General features: G+C 38.2%; 1 protein-coding gene across 1 annotated transcript in view; it reads left to right on the top strand.

The window, feature by feature from the left end:
- lrp13b (low-density lipoprotein receptor related-protein 13 b) overlaps positions 1–19,383 on the top strand; it is a 33,775-nt gene continuing 14,392 nt past the window's right edge. Inside the window, exons 1-23 of the mRNA XM_088910607.1 lie at positions 1–61; positions 746–883; positions 1,467–1,697; positions 2,935–3,048; positions 3,287–3,406; positions 4,226–4,351; positions 4,662–4,865; positions 5,137–5,305; positions 5,381–5,549; positions 6,455–6,677; positions 7,824–7,946; positions 8,672–8,887; positions 9,761–10,078; positions 10,307–10,525; positions 10,789–10,962; positions 11,545–11,757; positions 12,666–12,842; positions 13,618–13,830; positions 14,580–14,843; positions 15,482–15,694; positions 16,761–16,937; positions 17,607–17,822; positions 19,042–19,271. Coding sequence (XP_088766733.1) covers positions 1–61; positions 746–883; positions 1,467–1,697; positions 2,935–3,048; positions 3,287–3,406; positions 4,226–4,351; positions 4,662–4,865; positions 5,137–5,305; positions 5,381–5,549; positions 6,455–6,677; positions 7,824–7,946; positions 8,672–8,887; positions 9,761–10,078; positions 10,307–10,525; positions 10,789–10,962; positions 11,545–11,757; positions 12,666–12,842; positions 13,618–13,830; positions 14,580–14,843; positions 15,482–15,694; positions 16,761–16,937; positions 17,607–17,822; positions 19,042–19,271 — 4,308 coding nt within the window. The remainder of the gene's footprint in view (positions 62–745; positions 884–1,466; positions 1,698–2,934; positions 3,049–3,286; positions 3,407–4,225; positions 4,352–4,661; positions 4,866–5,136; positions 5,306–5,380; positions 5,550–6,454; positions 6,678–7,823; positions 7,947–8,671; positions 8,888–9,760; positions 10,079–10,306; positions 10,526–10,788; positions 10,963–11,544; positions 11,758–12,665; positions 12,843–13,617; positions 13,831–14,579; positions 14,844–15,481; positions 15,695–16,760; positions 16,938–17,606; positions 17,823–19,041; positions 19,272–19,383) is intronic.

Here is a 19,383-nt window from a genome sequence, read left to right as displayed (position 1 = left end):
ATGGCGCTAAAGCATTTACTGTGTGTGTTAACAGTGTGGTGGAATTTTGGATGTTTAACAGGTGAATTTTGCACTATTTCCTATCTGGGCAGCGATCTGAATCATTTGATTACATCATTACATCAACCTGTTATATGTTTGTTAAAAGAACAAGGGATAGATATAGATAAAGAATCTAAGCAACAGAAACTCACGAATATTATTTTGAAAACCTTGTGCAGCCTGCTTGTAAATTGTGAAATTTAGTATTTGGGCTTGCTTTTATGTAATTGTGTTAAACTAGTGCAACATACACTTGAGCTCAGCATTTAAACCAGAAGCTGGTTTAATCTTTATGTAACTTAATTCATAAGGTTAAAAATAGTTGCTTAAATTTGGTCACTTTTCTTAAAGACTGGCTCTGTCTCTCTGCTTTGCAGATAACATTAAAATGATAACATTACAATTAAGTTTTTGTTTATTGAAAGCTGTACAATCCCAGAAATCTTTATTTGATGGCCTTAGTTTCCTTTTGTGAATATTACATTTGACTTCATGGATGTCTGTAAGTCTGAATTCAAATCTTACTTACTGTAAGTGGCTGTACTTTTGTAGTCCTGCAGCATTAGTCCTTATGTGCCACAAAACAGATAATAGCTGGAGCTTGTTTTGTAAATGTTGCGGTGGTGCTATAGGTGAAGCTGTGAATTATTTCAGTTGTATCTTAAATTTTATATCACTATATTGGTATTTGTAATGTTTACAGCATCTCAACCACACTTGGCTTTTGGCCAGCAGTGCCTCACTGATGAGTGGCAGTGTGATGATGGGGCTTGCATTACCAAGTCTTGGAAATGTGATGGCCAGGGTGACTGTTTGGATGGCTCTGATGAGCTTGATTGTGGTATGTATCTTAAATGTTGCATAAACAGAAGTGCCTGCAGTTTTATTGTGTAAAATGCTTTTAAGTACAGATTTACAAGGGGTGTTTGTCTAAGAAAATCTACCTTCATGTTAAAACTAATGTTTTTCCATCTTTTTCGTGTTTCCTTACTACATTTTCTTTAGGATATACAGTATGTGCCATTCGTGTTTAGAAAAATGTGTATATCTGCATGTAAGCCTGTCTTTTTTTAAACTTTCCACTCATGTCTTTGTAGATATCTAATTGCATAATAATGTTACAGCTGCCCGTTTAAACTAAGTGTTCAGCAAGGGTCAATTGCAATGCTGTTTGAGACCCTTCACTCTTTGAAGCTTAGTATAAGTGTTGGTTAAGTCCTCTTAGAAAAAACAAGAGCTTACACATGTATAAAGGATATAGTGGAAATCTCCTATATTCCTAAACCTTTTTAGTTTTTTTCCATTGCTCCATGCAAAATCTTTCTGCTGCATGATTTGATGTATATTGTATACATTTTTTTTACATTATACATAAATATATGTAGAATATATACCTTTTTTCTGATTTTCCTCCCCCTGACCAGGGTGTAAAGATGGGGAATTCCATTGCAGAGATGGTTTTGGGTGCGTGGATATTTCAGCAGTTTGTGATGGCAAGCCACAGTGTGATGACAGCTCGGATGAATTGAACTGTGTGGAAAGTCAAGGTTGCCTCAGCGGAGAATGGGAGTGTGTGAACAAAATCTGCATACCTCAAGAACTGCAGTGCAATGGTGTGAATGACTGTATTGATAACTCAGACGAAAATGGTTGTGGTATGTATTTTTAGCATTAGTTTATCTCCTTATTCAGTATTAAGAGCACCTATTCCAAAACGTTGCTTACACTGAATTTATAAGGCTTAAACTCACAAGTTAACTCATAAGCACTGAAACATCGAGCTTGGGTTGTAAAGAGTGAATCCTGTGAAAGGGTAGATGTAGACAGAATTGTATGGGCAGCTATCTGTACGAAGACATGCGGAAGTTCATTTTATGTAACTGCGCCTACATGAAAAGTGTCTGCTATACCACATGTAGTTTGTGCTTGAAATATAAAATTTCATATCTTGGAGACCTGTAATTCATTAGGTCTTATATGCCACCTTCATATCAATTTGTGAAGGGTTGGGACATTGTTTACTAAGTAATTTAAGTCAAATGCCTAACTATGGTCCCTGAGCTACAGGGTGTTAATCTCTACGCACTTGTGTAAAGCCCCTGCTTCAATTTATTAGAATTAAATTGTCCCAAGACCTTACAAATTGTTTAAAGTATGACCAAGAAAATCTGTTGATTGTGGTTTTACAGGACTGGGCTTTGCCATCCCTTTCCTAGTGAGTTGGCATAAGTGTTTTGCATGGAATTGGAAGCTAAATGTCTATTTGAAAACGACACTGCCAGATTTGGAATTTTTTGTATGGTACCACTTAATCCAACAAAGTATATTTAAAAAATTTTAAATAAAGGTTAAAAACTTTTGATCTTTCTGAATGGAAAAGCAAAGTAGGTACACAAACATATAGCAAGAAAATAAGAAAACCTATACTTGAAAGGTTAAGTAACCAGCAATTCCTCCAATTGTTTTAGTTCAATGTTTTCGAATTGGTTAAGTAATAGATATCTTACTTCTGACATTTTCTAGTGACTATTTCTCTGTTACAGAGAGTCTAAAGATGACATATATGAGGCATATTTACTAATTCAGCTCTTTTTGTGATATGACAACTATTTTACAGTATGTAGCAATACACATGCTTTCAAATAATTAATTGTTGGTTCACAAGGCAGGTCACAAAAGGCTTAAAACTGGCCGCATGAAATATAGGATCTGTATAAATGTTTCTTTTTAAACTGACTCTTATGTTTAACTTTAAACTAGAATTTTAATAAGTGAGTTATTGTAGTTTCTACTGATGTTCTACTGTACCACCAATGTGTCCTGTTGCAAGATCACCAATCGTGAATGGCACTCTAAATGATAAGGAGTGTTATAGAATATTTTTTGGTTCAGAGACCTGTGGAGAGACAGATGTGAGGTGTTCCAGTGGACGGTGCATCTCAGCAGACAAAGTCTGTGATGGGGAAGCTCAGTGCTCAGACAGAAGGGATGAGCCAGCTACTTGTGGTAACTTGTTAAATTCTTAATGTGTCTGTTTCTGTTGTAATAGCCTACTTAGCTGTCATACATTTAGTGACTAAAATAGGCTCAAACATTTGGTATCGCAGAAGAACCTTTTCCCACTATAGAGTTTTCATAAGACCTTAAATTTGGGTAATCCACTATATTCTCTAAATATGTCATTAAATTCACAATACCCAATAAGCAAAGAACCTGTATACCCAATATATACTCTTTTGAGCAGGGCAAACCTGTGCTGATGCTAATGGGGGCTGCAGTCACACATGTACAGATGGGCCACAAGGAGCTCTGTGTTCATGTCCAGGGGGCTGGAAGCTCTCAAGCAATGGTACTATATGTGAAGGTAAGTGCATGGAATCATTCTTTGACCACTAGGGGCTGTAGCAGAGTTGATTATGGGGAAAAAGGACTTGGATGTGCTTCCATGGATGTTTCCAAAGAGCCTCCATAAGTTCAACTGAGTTCATTTTGGGTAGTCCTGAGAATTTCTTTGGTGGGTCACCAGGTGGCTCTCTTCCTTCTGAACCATAAATTCCAAATTAGTGCCCCAGTATAGTGACCAGGGACACTGAGCTGTCTTGTAGAGGGGACCTTTAAGTGAGCTGTGGACTTCTTGGCCATTTAAGATCCCATGACTGTTCATTAGAGAAGAGGTGTCCTTGTCATGATTGTTTCAGTCTGAGTTTTTACAATATGGGTGTCTAGAAGCTTCCCGTAGAATTGATTTGGTGAAGCAACTTCTGACTTTTCCATCTGACCTGCTGTGTAGTGGGTCAGCTGGAGTATAGTGGTTTCTTTGCCTCTCCCAGGCCCAGGTGGGTTTCACGGTTCAGTGGTTGATGTGGAGCCCCTTAAAGTTGATTGCATTTTGTGCCCTTTCAGGCTCTGCAAAATTTGAGTGCTACCACACTCAGTGCAGCTGTTTAATATTCTCAGTTTAAACTTAATACACCTGTCAAAGCCTCATTTTAATGTGGTTGGGCTTTACTTTGGGCAGCAGTGTGGAGCAGTGGTCAGGGCTCTGAAAAATGTATACTTTGTAAGACGGTTTGGATTAGAGCATCAGACATTTATAATAAGAGGGATATTAAAATCAAAAAGCCCAGATGTGAAGCTAATCATTGCTCAGATCAAGTGGGATTTAATATGGTCTGTTTTACAGATATTGACGAATGCTCTGAGTCATATGGGCCTTGCTCACAGTTTTGTGAGAACGTGCCAGGGTCCTTCATTTGCAGCTGTGCTAAAGGCTTCCAGCTTCATCAAGGAGTAGTCTGCAGAACTGAAGGTGCATTCCGTTCCTGAAGTTTAAAAAACATTTAGGTTTACATTTAATGTGCATGCTATCAATCTCCCCCTTTATTAATCACCTAAGTTCTGCCATCCTGTAGCTACATGTAATGATAATATAGATTATTTAATCAGATCTCAATTTTGAGATACCTTAACCACAAAAAGGGGGTAATGCTTTCACATGATTTCTACTTCTCATATTGGTCACATTGCTACACTGTGAGAAAAGGCACATTTGGGCTGTTTCAAGGATGGTGGAAATGTACAGCTCAGTTTTGATATTTGTGATGGCTGATATTTTGCAGAGAGTGGCATTGTGATCCTGAGTGTAAAAGAAAGAAGTCTTGGACTCCTGAGCATTCCGTCTGGGGAGTATGATGTTCTTGACATTACAAAAGGTCTTCCTTTGGCAATAGGATTTGATCTTGCAAGGAAATCTTTTTACTGGGCAAATGATCAAGGTGACATTTACAAATTGGAAGAAAAATCAAGCAGACTCCTCTACAAAGGTAAATGTTAATCGTTATAGGATTATCCTCAAAGAGGCTGGTTGCAAATATTTTCTGTTAAATGGTGAGTCTTTCCAGCATGTATTGACTGTAAAATGTATACACACTAACAAAACACATGTAAGCCACATTGTTAACTTTTGCGAGAAAAAAAGAAATAATGCATTTAACAAGTTCTTTCATTAAACATTTTAACTTCAGTTGCTTTTCGTATTCTTTGTGAACTACAAAACGTTTGAGAATTCATGAGGGACAGGACTATTTGTTTCAGGTGTGGATGGGATTTGTAGCCTTGTAGTTGATTGGCTTTCTGGTCAACTGTACTGGACAAACTGCAAAAAAAAGGCGATTCAGCTGGGGGCTGCTGATGGCAGTGAGTTTGCTACCATCTTGGAGAAGAACATCAATCCTTTGGAGCTGGTGCTGATGTCCACAGAAAGGTTTGAAAATCTTGCATAAGATTTGCACAACCAATATTAGCTCTTCCTTCACTAACAACTATGATTCTTTTTAAGTGCAATGTTCTGGATAAACAAAGGGGAACATGGTCAAATGAGCATCGAGGCAGCTGGAATGGATGGATCACACAGAAGGGTGGTGACAGTCATCACAGCTCAGAATCCTAGGGGCCTGTTGAGTGATTATACTTCCCGCAGGCTTTATTGGATCAGTGACTATAAAGAGGTACAACTGTGCTCTTATTTTACAGTGATTTTTGTTACAGGTGTCTAATGTAGCTGTTATTGACTAAGGTCTCGGTGTCCCAATAACCACTTAATTCCAATTAATACTGGGTTTCTGATCAGTTAAGCGATGGCTGTTTTTCAAGAGTATGCTTTTTTTACCTAACAAACTCTAGTTTAATAGTAATATTGAGTTAAGTGTATGCATTGCTTTTTCTGTTATGTTCCAATGAAAATTATTGGCAGTTCCCTTTAATTTCATTCAAACTGCACTCATGAGTCCCTACGGCCTATAGTGCCTACAGTGAATGACATCTTACAGACCACAGTCAAGCACATCGTGTCCTGCACAGATGATAACTGATACCTTGAAGTGTACCAAAATATTGTAATTTGAATACATTTATAAAGCTCATAGCATGTGATTAAAAAACTTTAGGCAGTTTAACAATCATTGCAACATGTGGATATGTATGCAAATGTTTTTGGTGCCCTTCTATTTGATTTAACTGAAAACAAGTTTTTAAAGTTCTTCATTAAAACTAAAAGGTTTAGCCTGTTATAACATTTAAAAAAAATCTTGCTCAAAGTCTCCAAGATATAACAAAAGTGACATTTCTGTTCACTGACTTGGAAAATATGGACCATTACTTTGAACTGTTGCAAAGTCTTCTCTAATTAAAGGCTTTTTCAAAACAGATTGGTTACATTATTCAAAGTTATAACCTGCAATACCACAATTCTCTCAATGGGGATTATTTTCTTTTTTATTGACTTGCAATTTGACTGCTTTAATCTCTGGTAAATAACCAGTTTTTGATTTTTGCTTGCAACTTTCATTTGTCGCTTGACCTCCCCGTGCTGTGGTGAATGTTTCTTCCCTGTGCTCTTTGCTGTTCTATCTAGTCTGTTGAGACAGTGAAGGTGGATGGCACTGGGCGCTACTCTTTCATGGGCTTCTTCAAAAGGGGAGAAATGCTGGGGCTGGCTGTGTTTGAGGGCTGGTTTTACTGGACTGATGGGACGCAGTTATGGCGACAGCCCCAAAGCAATCCTAAGGAAAAGAATGCCCTTTTTAAGGCTTCTGTATCAATCCTGTCCATCATTCATGAACTACAGCAGCCTACAGGTAGGTTTCCTTCTACCTGTGGGATGAATACTCATTTGATGAAGTTTGAGTGGTATCAACAGAAAAATGTAGATGAACAGTTTGGCTATTTTTTTGTAACCTTCCCCATTAAAGACAGAAACTAGTCTCCCCTTATTTACCCTTTCCTTCCCTGAAGCAAAGCTATAGAGAATGTCAACTTTATTAAATATGGACATTTTGTTTTTCAATATTCAAACCCAGTTAAGACAGGCTAATATATTAATAGTATATTGATCTCATTATAGATTTTATTTCATTATTAAAGCATTATATGCATTTGAGTATTTCAAGCAGAAACAAGCTATCCAAATTCTATCCTGTGCTGAGACCACAAGGAAACTGATATTTTGTAAATGACGATATCGGGCGTTGATTCCTGTTAATGAATTATTCATGCTAGTTGCCAGTCTTGAAATGAAGACTGATATGCTTATTCTTCAACTGATCTTTGATGACTGGTTTAGTTCTTTCTCAATTTAATTTCAGTTTACTTGCTGCCCTGAAGTATAATGGAAATTTAAGGGAGCATTTTTAAATGGGTTCAATTATTTAAAAAAATATACCAAGTAAACTTAGAGCTTTGTGTATAGAGTTGATCATTACACCAAACAAAAAAGAATACTTCCCTGGAAGGAAAAGCAAAGTGAAATATTTGTAAGTAATGAATGTCATACAAGTGACAAGTTTGAAATGACAAGACTCTATGAACAAGGAATGGAAAAAGGAGACTTGGGACAACTACTGGCATTGAAACTGAATGATGGCCTAGTCAAAACATTGACAACTCAGCTGGCTAGCTCGGGGCTAACAATAAGACCCGAGTACTTAAATACTATTAAGAAGGAAAGCGTTTGGTGCATAAATAGTACTTGACTTGATCTTGGGTATAATAAAGATAGCTGATTCCTTTGTTTCCTTTGAGAAACACCAGGATTAAATTATGGCATCAGTATAGCTCTTTCAATGAGACGAGGCCATTGTTTGACTTTTTGGTTTTATGTTCAGATCCTCTGCTGCGGTTGTATTTTTACTGCTATAAAGAAATGAGTTTATTATTGTTATTCAATAAATTCTGAAATTGGTTATAGAGAAGTTTTAACTTCTTCCTCCAATGCTTTTTTTAAGATTACTCATCCCCATGTGCCAAGACAAACTGCAGCATTTGCTTGCCGTCTCCTGACAAACCAGTTAAACACTTGTGCATATGTCCTGATGGAATGTTCCTCTTGCCGTCTGGGAAATGTGAAGGTGAGCGGACTTTCCAGCGTTGTTTAAATATAAAACCAGTCCGTCTGTACACAGATTTAGCTGTGCGAGCACCTACATAGAATTCCCTGTTCCACTGTGCCTTTAACACCTCGTAATAGGTGATAGTAACTTTCTTGGTCAAAAATGTCTTGGTTACAAACCTAAATACTCTAAGATGGAGTACGATATCAGAAAGTATTTTAGTATTGGTGTTGTCATATCTTCTTTCTGGGGGAAAGTATTGCGAATTACTGAAACTGATACCTAATAAGTACTGTGTGTGTACTGAATGTCCTGAGCCCATATCTTTGATAGATTAATAATTAATGGCAAATGTTCAGTTTTTTTGTACTGCACAGAGACTGAAAAGAAGAGTACTATGGAGTAATGTTAGTTGCATTTCATCTAAGGTCTTTATACGGTGTAGCTTTGAATGTATGGTTATTGCATACTTACTTTTCCACTGTCTGCAGTTATTCTGTAAATATTATTCAATAGTTTTTGTATTTATTACAGTTTGCTAGTGGAATAAGTAGTTTACAGACTCAGCTTATTGCTGTATTATCTTTAATGTTTTACCTTTTTAAGCTATTAGGGACACTGGAATTAATGATGACTTCTCCTAAGTGGTTTGTGGCACATGCAATACTGTAAGCCAAATGAAAACCAGGTATACAACTGGAACCAGCCATTCTTTATCCAAAATGACGTTCTTTTTTTTGCAGATTTATACCTTGCATATGCAACACCAATTGATGTGCATACTGTAAAATTTGGAGATAGAGTGATAAAGAGGTCAATTATGACCTCTGATGAAACGATCACATCCTTTGACTTTGATTGGAAAAGGAACTGGCTCTTCTGGACCAATGGAACAGGGCAAGTGAAGAGTACAGATTTTGAAGAGGATGTAACTGAATACATTGCTACATTCAGCCCAGGTGTGACTTTTAAATTTAAATTAAATTTGGTTTGTGGATATTAGATTTTAAATATGCAAAAATTCAGTTAACAACTTTAAAGTATCCAAAGTAAGCAGTGGTGTATGGAAAAATGTAAAACATCCCATTATTCTATGTTTGGAGGGAAGTAGCAGGTCAGTATTGCTCAAGCTTGACTGTAGGCTTGCTTGAAATGAGTAAATTCCTCACTTCTCAGACATTAGTGTGTAGTGAGCACACTGTGAATTGGCTGCCCTGCACCATTGCAGGAAATGCTGTACTTCGGTTTTGATAAAGTGAGTCCCCCTCTATGAGCAAATTGCTTTGGCATCCTACAGATTTTAATAAATTTATTGGATTGTTTAAAGCTACTTTTGAGATTCAGTATTGCACACAGGGAGCAATGATTTCTAAAATTCACGTTCTTTTGATAGCCATTGGGGGGTTAGACAAAACAATGCCAAAGACTGATGTAAGCAAGTCATCTCATAAGAAAATATATTTTGCTGCTGTGTGATTTCTTAAATTACATTTCATATTAAAATTAGGACTTATTTGTGAAACGAGTTATTTGATTTGTGAAGTCATGTTACAAATCTGAGTGTTGTCCTCATACTATTTTTACAGATTTAGTTTAGTATGCAGATCATATGCAAAGTATTTGCAGAACTTTTGACATTGAAATTAAGAAATTAACCTCAGATATTTCTATGCATGTTTGATATCAATGTTTCCAAGAATGGGAGCATATTGTAAACATACACAACCATTTTGTACATTGAACTTTCTATTGTCTCCACAAAACAGCCATTCAGTATCTTAATAGACGGGTTTCCTTGTGTTCATTTTGCATGCACATTTTTCCTTTTGCAGCTTGTACTATCAGAGTTGACCCGAGATCTGGAAATCTCTATTGGCTGTCATGTGATGGGCTTAATATTGGAGTCACCTCAATGCCCTATATGGATGTTAGCTCCACAAAGCAGCTGTATCATGCAACTGAAGTTCTCACAGATCTGTATGTGGATTGGCCAAGGGATAATTTGTATTGGCTGGAAAGGGGGCAGGTGTACAAGATGAATCTAATAGGTGGCAATGTGAAAGAAATACTGGATGTCTCAGGATACCATCCTGACCAGCTAGTTCTGGACATAAAATCAAACAGCTTCATCTGGAACAGCAACAACTCAGGTAAGATGTTCTACATTCAATACCATTTATTTTTTAATTCTTGACAAGTACAGTACTAGCATACCTAACCTGTGCAAATTAATAATGTATGCTGACATTACCGAATTAACATTTTGTATTTCTGCTCAACTGGTTGTCTCAGGTTCAAATAATAAAGAGAAAATAGAGGTCTCAGCAAGCTGCTCAAGTCGAGATGAAGACAGACTTTTTTTAACCGATTTTATTTAGGCTTGCACATCATGAGTGTCCTGAAGAAAAAGATCTACTCTCTGAAAGGAAAGTGGCTCCTGGAAGGATCAGTTGTAGCTGCACATGAGCCCTATCTAGCATCCTTGCTGGATAATGTCCTCACCCTATGGGATCGCAGACTGATGAAGAAGCTCACAACAGTTGAGCTGGAGAGGGGTGTGTTCAGGGTCGTGCCTTTGGCCAAGGATATGGAACAAGGTCAGCAAAGTCTGTGCTAGCAGATGTTTTTCATCCTCTCAGGGGCTTGATTAATTCTGCCCTCCAGTCAATGCAGCTAGCAGAGTTAGGCTTCAGGTTGGTGTAGTCATGGGTCATGCATACTGTATTTTCCTTTTAGATTTAATTTGTTAGGGCAGGAATTGAGTGTTCCAAGTATTTATTGTGGAATTTCATAAAAGTAAACTTCCTTGATGTGCTGGCACCCTACAGTACATTTTAGAATATATGTGTTTTATGTCTAGTTTTTAAAAGTAACCAAAAGGAGCCAGCCAGCGCACCAGCTCGTGTCTGTCCCAGGACATTTGTTCCCTGCAGTGATGGAAGCGACTGTGTCCACTACGACCACCTCTGTGATGGAGAGAAAGACTGTGCTGATGGCTCTGATGAAAACAATTGTCCAAGATGTGCTGATCCAGGTATCAGTTTATTGCAAATTCTTTGTAAAGGTTGTCCACTACGGTATATTTAAACTGCATCAGTTTCATAGGTGAAAATTAGAAACCGACACAAGTGATAATTCTATAATTGTAATGGTTCCCTTTTAAATTTGTTAACCTTTAGTTATTCTAGTTATATAGCAGAAAAAAATGGTCCTGTTAAGCATTCCCTTTCCAGACTTGCATTCCTCAATCTGTCACCCTTGGGTGTTTCCATTAAGAGCTAAATCTTCTGTGGGTATAATAGTTTTCCTAAATGTATTTAGTCGTAAAGATATTGTTTAACAATTTTTTACAATTGCCACAATATTTGGTTAAGATTGTTTTCACAAAATAGTTCCATTAGAATATATGATGTAAGTTAAAGGCTTCTGATTTTCAAACTGAATCTTGTCAGGATTTGTTGAAGGTTTTTAGTTTCAGTTTGTAGTTTTTAAACTGATATATTCCCTCACAGCTTCTCCTATTGTCTCCTACAGTATATTCTCCTGTCAGCAACTATTGACAGCAGCTTTCTCTGTTCTGCACACTTAAAGGCATAATGGGGGATTTTTTTTTTAGATCATTTTCGTTGCCCCAATAGTACATGTATTGAGAAGAAGTTGGTTTGTGATGGCATGAATCAGTGTGAAGATGGCTCAGATGAGAAAAACTGCCCACCAAAAAGTAACGATTGTGCCTTCCGCTGTGATGGAGATGCCAAATGCTTTGTCCGTAAAGTTCAGTGTGATGGCAAAAAGGACTGTGATGATGGATCAGATGAAGAACGGTGTCGTGAGTTAATTTTATATGCATATAGGGAGTTTGCACGCCTTTGTCACAGGGTATCTTTGTCACAAAATGATCATTACTAACAGACAAACTGCTGCATGGCTTCTTTTCCAACAAAGCTACTGTGAGTGTAGGTTTATACATGATACAGACGTCACAAGTTCAAAGTGATGGTCACATCACTAGCTGAATGTTTGAGGGTCAGTGCTGATATTAGTCAGAGCTGTTTCAGAGCCATGTGATTTCAGTGGTTGGGGAGGGGGGATTCCTTGGCCTTAGTTGACGATGACTCTTGGAGAATATGCAAGGTGTTAAGTGAACAGTTTGGTGGGTCCATGCTGACAGTAGCTTGTCTGCACTTACTCATTCTCTGGGTGCAATGGTCACAGCAGGCAATTCCAAATTGGGGGCAGGGGTGATAAAATAACGGGATTAGGTTTTCTGAATTTGCGTTACAGGATGAGGGAAAAAAGTAGCGTTTTATGTAACGCCATAGTAATCTGCTGATATTTTTCAAACATTTCGATTTTTTTTCCCAATACAATACATTTTTGATGCATTACTTTTCAATCATACTTCACTACTACTGTACACAGCATAAAGTACTAATGAGGTTAATTTGACAAGATAAACTAATGAATGATCTTTGTGCCTTTGCCATTATCCTGTTGTCTTAAAAATGATTTTTGAATGTGTTCATTTAAAGATGGATAGAAACTTTAGCCTGAATAGATCAAATCTACACTCAACAGGGCTGACCATATAGATCAACAAGAGGCCATGAACTAGATATTCAACATTTGAGAGGGTTATTTAATCTCAACCTTTAAGCTTTGACAACATTAAGTTAGCTCATACAGAAATGTCACCAAGGAGTAATACTTCTGGATTCAATACTTGATCTCCTTCAGTTGTGAATCCTCTTCTAAGACGACCTACTGGAACCCCTGTCCGCATGTGTCCCAGGATGACAGTGGCATGCTGGGATCAGAGTGACTGTGTCCGCTATGACCATCTGTGTGACAAGGAGAAAGATTGTGCTGATGGGTCAGATGAAGAGGACTGTCCACGAAATTGTATTGAGCCAGGTACTTGGTTATTAATCTTTTGTTCAGTAAGTTCCAAAGAGAAAAGTATCTAATTTAATGACTGGGTTATTTCCTTTGCTCTTAAATAGGAAAATGCTGAATTTCTAGTAAGTTCACTGCACTGTTCTAAGACACTTTAAGTGTTCTGTTCTGCAAAATGCATTCCACAACTTTAAATTTAATATTTGCTGATAATTCTATTAGTAGTGAAATTGTGAGACATCTCCAACTACTGTATGTTTTTGGAAAGAAATATTCAATAACTATCAATTTTTAAATCATTTTATGATTTTTTTTAATATTTGTGTTTTTAATATTCTTTAAATATTTTTTTTATTTTTTATCAAAACACATCTATTTGCCAGTTACTAATTACAAACTACATGACATTGCAGAGGCACAGGAAAGACTACTAAGTTTTGAGGTTAGAATTATGGATTGTTCAACAGGTTGAAATTCATGTAGTGAGTCAGCCTGCAGTTGCACTGCTCTTTTCATACAGCTTCTGCTTTAAAATATCAGAGCTGGGATGGAAGTAAGATTGAGTTAATCTATTTTGCAAAATGAGGGCTGATTAAACCAAGCCTCTCTTCACACTTTTCACCCTGTTTTGTGTGAAATTAGAGTAGACAATGAGTTGTGCTTTTCTATTGCATCTGTATTGACTACAAAATACCCAAAAAGGAAAGAGCAGCTGTACATCAGAACCTTAAAGAGAAGCATAGCTGTGAGGTAGATGAGCCTGGGTTTGAAAATGATTCTTGTTTCCTGGCAGATAACTTTCAGTGTAATAATGGCATGTGCATCGAAAGGATTGTGATATGCAATGGAATGTTGGATTGCACAGACGGCTCAGATGAAGACCGATGCCAAGAACTAGTGACAGAGTGCACCAACCCATGTGACAGTGGGTCCTCATGCTTCTCGCCCAGCTCTCGCTGTGATGGAAAGAAAGACTGTAGAGATGGAACAGATGAAAAAGACTGCCGTAAGTCACTGGTGCTAAAGGACATTCCTTGTTTCAATGAACTTCATCTGATTAATTGTTCACTACTAAAATTATGCATAGTTCTCATCACATACTGCCCAAATGTTCTTGTTAATATCCTTGTCATTTCATCCTATTAATGAGTCACCAGTTGCCCCCACACTGTTCACAATGTCTCACAGTGCTACTGAAAAGTGCCTAATGACTCTCCAGGACTTCTAAATTTCCCAAAGACCTTGACCTGGGGGGCTGGCGTCTCTGCAGGTTTTCTGGCTTTTAAAATGCCAGAACACGAAGTTGTGAAACTGGTCCAGTTAAGCAAATGAGCTAGTACAGGTTATGAAGACCTTAGCTGGAATTAAACCATTCAATACTGTCTCTCCAGGAACAGGATTGAACACCCCTGTTCTAGATAAAACGGTGCTATGGAAAAACTAACCAACAACAGAATTAACCATGTTTTTTAAGTCGGGGGATCCCAATCCTGGTCTTGGGATCCCCCACACAAGCTGATTTATTTCACAGACATAATCAAACCTTAACTGACACTTTTGTTTTCAGTGAGTTATGTTGTTCAACTTTTAACTCTGGGGGGGGTGGTATTCCTAAACTTTCACTCAGGCAGCTCTTATGAGTTCAGTTAAGGATCAGATTAAGTAGAGAACTCAGGAGAAATAAAGATCATGGTTGGAAACCCCTACAGTTAACTAAATGACCTGTTACCTTAAGCATCTTTTTCTCTTGGACAGACATGACTAAAACATCTACTGCTGCTGCAACTACTATACCAGTGGTTTCACCGTCTGCAGACGAGACTACTACTACTACAACTACGTTTACTATTACTACTGCTACAGAAGCTGCAATTGCTCCATCTGTGTCCTGCCCTAGTGCGTTTGTAGCATGCCGAAAGGGTGTGAACTGCATTCCCATAGAACAGTTGTGCAATGGGAATAAGGACTGCCCAGATGGTTCTGATGAAGAATCCTGTGACACGAAGTGTAAAGAACCAGGTATTTCCAAGTAGTTGTCCCTATTTAGAAGCTATGCATGAGGTTATGGGGCACTGTGTAAATTATTCACAAGTAGTGGAATACTGCTCATTTGAGTGGCTTGCTTGAGGTTTTCACCTTATGGGTGTTGCTTCTTTTTTGCATTTAATTTCATATTCTTTCTAAAGCCATCCAAGCCACACTTCAATTAGAATGAATAAGATCAGGTGATGTGCAAATTAATTTTTTGTACTCAGCTGTTGTCTTGAAATAGGGATAGCTGTTACGGTAGTTTGCAAGCACCATACCTTAAAGTGGTACAGCTTTTCTGTGTATAGTAAGTCTTCAATATAAAATATGTAATACTGTATTATCTGAAATGAACACTTTAATGGAGATTAGAAGTATTTAATTTTTCATTTTAAAGCATGTGAATATTTGTGGTCCTACTTTAATATATGATAAGTTACTGTTAAAATAAAAACAAGTATTAAAGCTCTCACAACAGTTATTACTACATTTAAAACTTCCTTGACATTTGTAGTTCCAGCTTTTCTGCAGCCGTTTACAGACCTTTTGTTTAACCTTGTCTTAAATACTGAGGCACTTAGAGTTTGTGGTTTTAGAAAAGAGTATGTTGCATCAGATGTTTTTTTCAGGATATTACCAGTGTAAAGATGGCCAAAAGTGCATTGAAAAGGCATTGGTTTGTGATGGAGAACCTCACTGCTTGGACAGTTCTGATGAGTCTGGCTGTCCTGTTACGACACCCAACTGCAAACTGCGTTGTGACGGTGGCACAAAGTGCGTGTCTGATAAACAGTACTGTGATGGCAACGCAGACTGCATCGATGGAGCAGATGAAGACTGCCGTGAGTCTTTCAAATAGTCTAATTGGACAATCAGACATTTGGTCAGGTTCTCAAGAGTTTAATGGATCCAATATAACCTTAAACTGTTTATCATGATTGTGCCTTACCCATTCGCAAAACATTGTGCAAGACCTTTAGTGTGTTTGGCTGGTGAGTGCTGAAACCTGTAAAATAAGATTGTAATACTACATTCACAGCCTTTTTTTGTGTATGTACTTAGTATATTTCTTAGAACCCTTCCGTTTACTGAAATGGAACAAAATATTTTGAAGATGTTAATGATTTAAAATTGTTACGTGCCATATAATAGCTTTCACCAGCAATATCCCTCAAGTATGACAATCTGTTCTCCACATTGTCACGGTTTGTAGTAGATATCTTTATACTATCTTTTAATTAGACCTTTTTAGCATTTTTTAGTTCCCTTCAATTACTATTTTTCATGTAGATGTTCTGGAGGATAGCTTTTAGAAAGGAATCCTTTCCAATGGTATGAAGTTTTCTTTAATAACGACTGTAAAAGAAATTCTTGCTGACTTTTATAGCACAATGCAGGTTTTTGAAGTGGTTTGCTCTGCTGCTTTTCAGGACTTCATACTTTTATCCACACATGGGGGGGGGGGGGGAGAAAGTGATCGGACTGACCTATCAGTCTGATAAAATGTACTTTTATGATAAGTGGCAGCAGAATGATGCCATTTGAGCACTCTGGGTTTGCCACTTGATCTCCATCATATTTAAAAGTAATGTTTCTGGACCTGTATCAATCTGTTCTTAGACATTATTGGTGTGATGTCTGAAGGCTATGCAGAACCTGGAAAGTCAGGAGGAACCCTGTTCCTTTTATTATCTAACCGTGTAGTGCCTTTTCTAAGCCTGGTGAACTCTAAAACACCACATCAATTATTTAGTATTGAAAAGTAATGACATCTACGTTTTTAAACGCATACAGCTTTCCAAAATTTTCCAGCTTGAGAGAATTGTTTGATTCTGGATTTGAAACGGTCAGCTTTTGTAAATCCTCACACAGACAATACATGTCTGAAGGTCAGGGCCTTCTTTCTAGGTTTCCAGGATGCCAACGGGCCCGTGGCAGAGACAACGGCCCCCCTTGTGTGCCACCTGGGATTTAAGCTGTGCAGAGATGGGAAGGAGTGCATTCTCTATAGCCACTGGTGTGATGGGGAGGCAGACTGCAAGGATAGCTCTGATGAAGACAGCTGTGCAGATAAATGCCCGACAGGTATAGTGGATTTTAGTCTAAATAAGGATTTCAGATTTAAAACAGTTTCTTTGGTTCTTTTGCAACACATAGTGAGTTATATACTTGGGTGTTCAGTAATCCCTCTTATGTAGATTCAACAATGTTGTAGATTCTCATAGTAGGACCAAGTAGAGAACTGTGTCAATTAAACCATTTGAAAGCACTGAAGCACTGAAAGCTTGTCGTAAAATGCATATGGGACATTCTAGAATGTTGGCCTATCTTTAGCTTGTTCCAGCTTGTGTTACCTCAGTTATCATACTTATTGGATGAATTTGGATTTGAATCTGTCTGAATCTAATATACGTTTCATAGGATACATTGAATTTTTACTCAAAAACAGTTTGGTTTAAACTTGTTACAACTTTCTAAGGATACCTAGCTTTGATTATCTTATAAAAATGGAAGCAGCCATTCAAAGGAAACATGTTATTTCTCATTAAGAATGTAAAATCAGTACATATTTAGATAACAAAGGATTTTGTAATTTAATAAAATAACTGTTCCCTTTATGGCTAAAATGTCACTCAAGACATTTTGGAAAAGCAATCACTGTAAACTCCAATGCCATGCTACATGAAACAATTTTGGCATTCTCATGCTTCACAAGCTTGGCTAGGACTGATTCTTGTAACTGTGTTGCTTCAGGTTTCTTTCAGTGTGCCCATGGGAGGAAATGCATTGAAGAGAAACTGGTGTGCGATGGCACCTCAGAGTGCCAGGATGGCTCAGATGAAAGAAACTGCTGGAAACCCACGGAAAGCTGTGCCTTCCGCTGTGACAACAACTCCCGGTGTTTCCCTGAGAGCTTCCGCTGTGATGGCGAATATGATTGTGTGGACAAGATGGATGAGGCCAACTGTGGTAAGTTGAAATGCTCAGGATCACAGGTGATTTCCCAGCTCCTTAAGCACTTAAAGATGACCCAGAATACCTTCTTACTTTCTCTACAGCTGACAGCTTTAGGATGTGGCTCAGGCATGGACTGACTAATATATTGAAGCTCTTATAATAATAATAATAATTACACTTATATAGTGCTTTTCTGGACACTCCACTCAAAGTGCTTTACAGGTAATGGGGACTCCCCTCCACCACCAATGTGCAGCATCCACCTGGATGATGCGATGGCAGCCATAGTGCACCAGAACGCTCGCCACACCTCAGCTATCAGTGGGGAGGAGAGGAGAGTAATGAAGCCAATAGAGGGGGATTATTAGGAGGCCATTATTGGTAAGGGCCAATGGGAAAAACACCGGGGTTACATCCCTACTCTTTTTGAGAAATGCCCTGGGATTTTTAATGACTACAGAGAGTCAGGACCTCGGTTTTACGTCTCATCCGAAGGACGGCACCTGTTTACAGTAGAGCATCCCCATCACTATACTGGGGCATTAGGGCCCACATGGACCGCAGGGTGAGCGCCCCCTGCTGGCCCCACTAACACCTCTTCCAGCAGCAACCTTAGTGTTTCCCAGGAGGTCTCCCATCCAGGTACTGACCAGGCTCACACCTGCTTAGCTTCAGTGGGTTGCCAGTTGTGAGTTGCAGAGTGATATGGCTGCTGGCTTATGTTTATGGAGTAGGGCATGTAACTATTTAAAATGTGCTGAAGTAGATCTTTCAGTGAACTAACAATTTTAATCTTTCTTTGTTTTTATTAATATACTATGTCACATTTTTAAAATAAGTGCATATAATTTGTTATTCATTTGCAAAGGTGCTGATCACATACAGTACTATTCCAGGCATGGCATTACTGCTGTGATATTTAGAACAAGAATCATGTCTTTTCCATGTAGGGTCTCCTAAAAATTGATAAAACAGGCCAGAGAACAAACGAGGCTCAAATTGTTTAGAGCCATGCTCCAAATACAGGTGAGTTATGGAGATGGGCACGTCAGCACAGACCTTAAATTACAGCATTTGGATTTTGTTTAAAAATGCCCTCCAAGATGCACATTTTAATGAGATGAGCAGTATAAAAGTTAAAATGGCTTGCAGCATTCTTGGTTTAATAAAACCTACAGTGGTTTTCAATCTGTGAATGTCTGTAGCAAATTTAATCTTCCCTGTGTCTTAGCTGAGCAGGAGTGCAGCAGCTCGGAGTTCCGATGTGGCAGCGGGCAGTGTCTCTCTCTTAGCCTGCGCTGTGATGGTGATGCGGACTGCAGGGACCACTCTGATGAGGAAGACTGCTCCAAGCCCCCCCACTGCCCCACCAAGAAGAGGTGTCCAGAAAGCCATGAGTGCCTGCTGGAAGAGTGGATCTGCGATGGGGATAAAGACTGTAAGGATGGCACAGATGAGAAGGTGCGAGTAAAAAAACAAACAAAACAAAACATACTGATGGTACTGGTCCTCTTTAATTCTATGAACAAAATTGCCATTAATCTTTCCGTGATGAACCTTCTGCTTATTTGTT

This window comes from Atractosteus spatula, chromosome 3 (genome assembly GCF_055471065.1).
Source record: "Atractosteus spatula isolate fAtrSpa1 chromosome 3, fAtrSpa1.hap1, whole genome shotgun sequence".
Taxonomy (NCBI): Eukaryota; Metazoa; Chordata; class Actinopteri; order Semionotiformes; family Lepisosteidae; genus Atractosteus; species Atractosteus spatula.
Note: the sequence above shows the minus strand (reverse complement) of the source record. Positions and strands in the feature narration are given on the sequence as shown.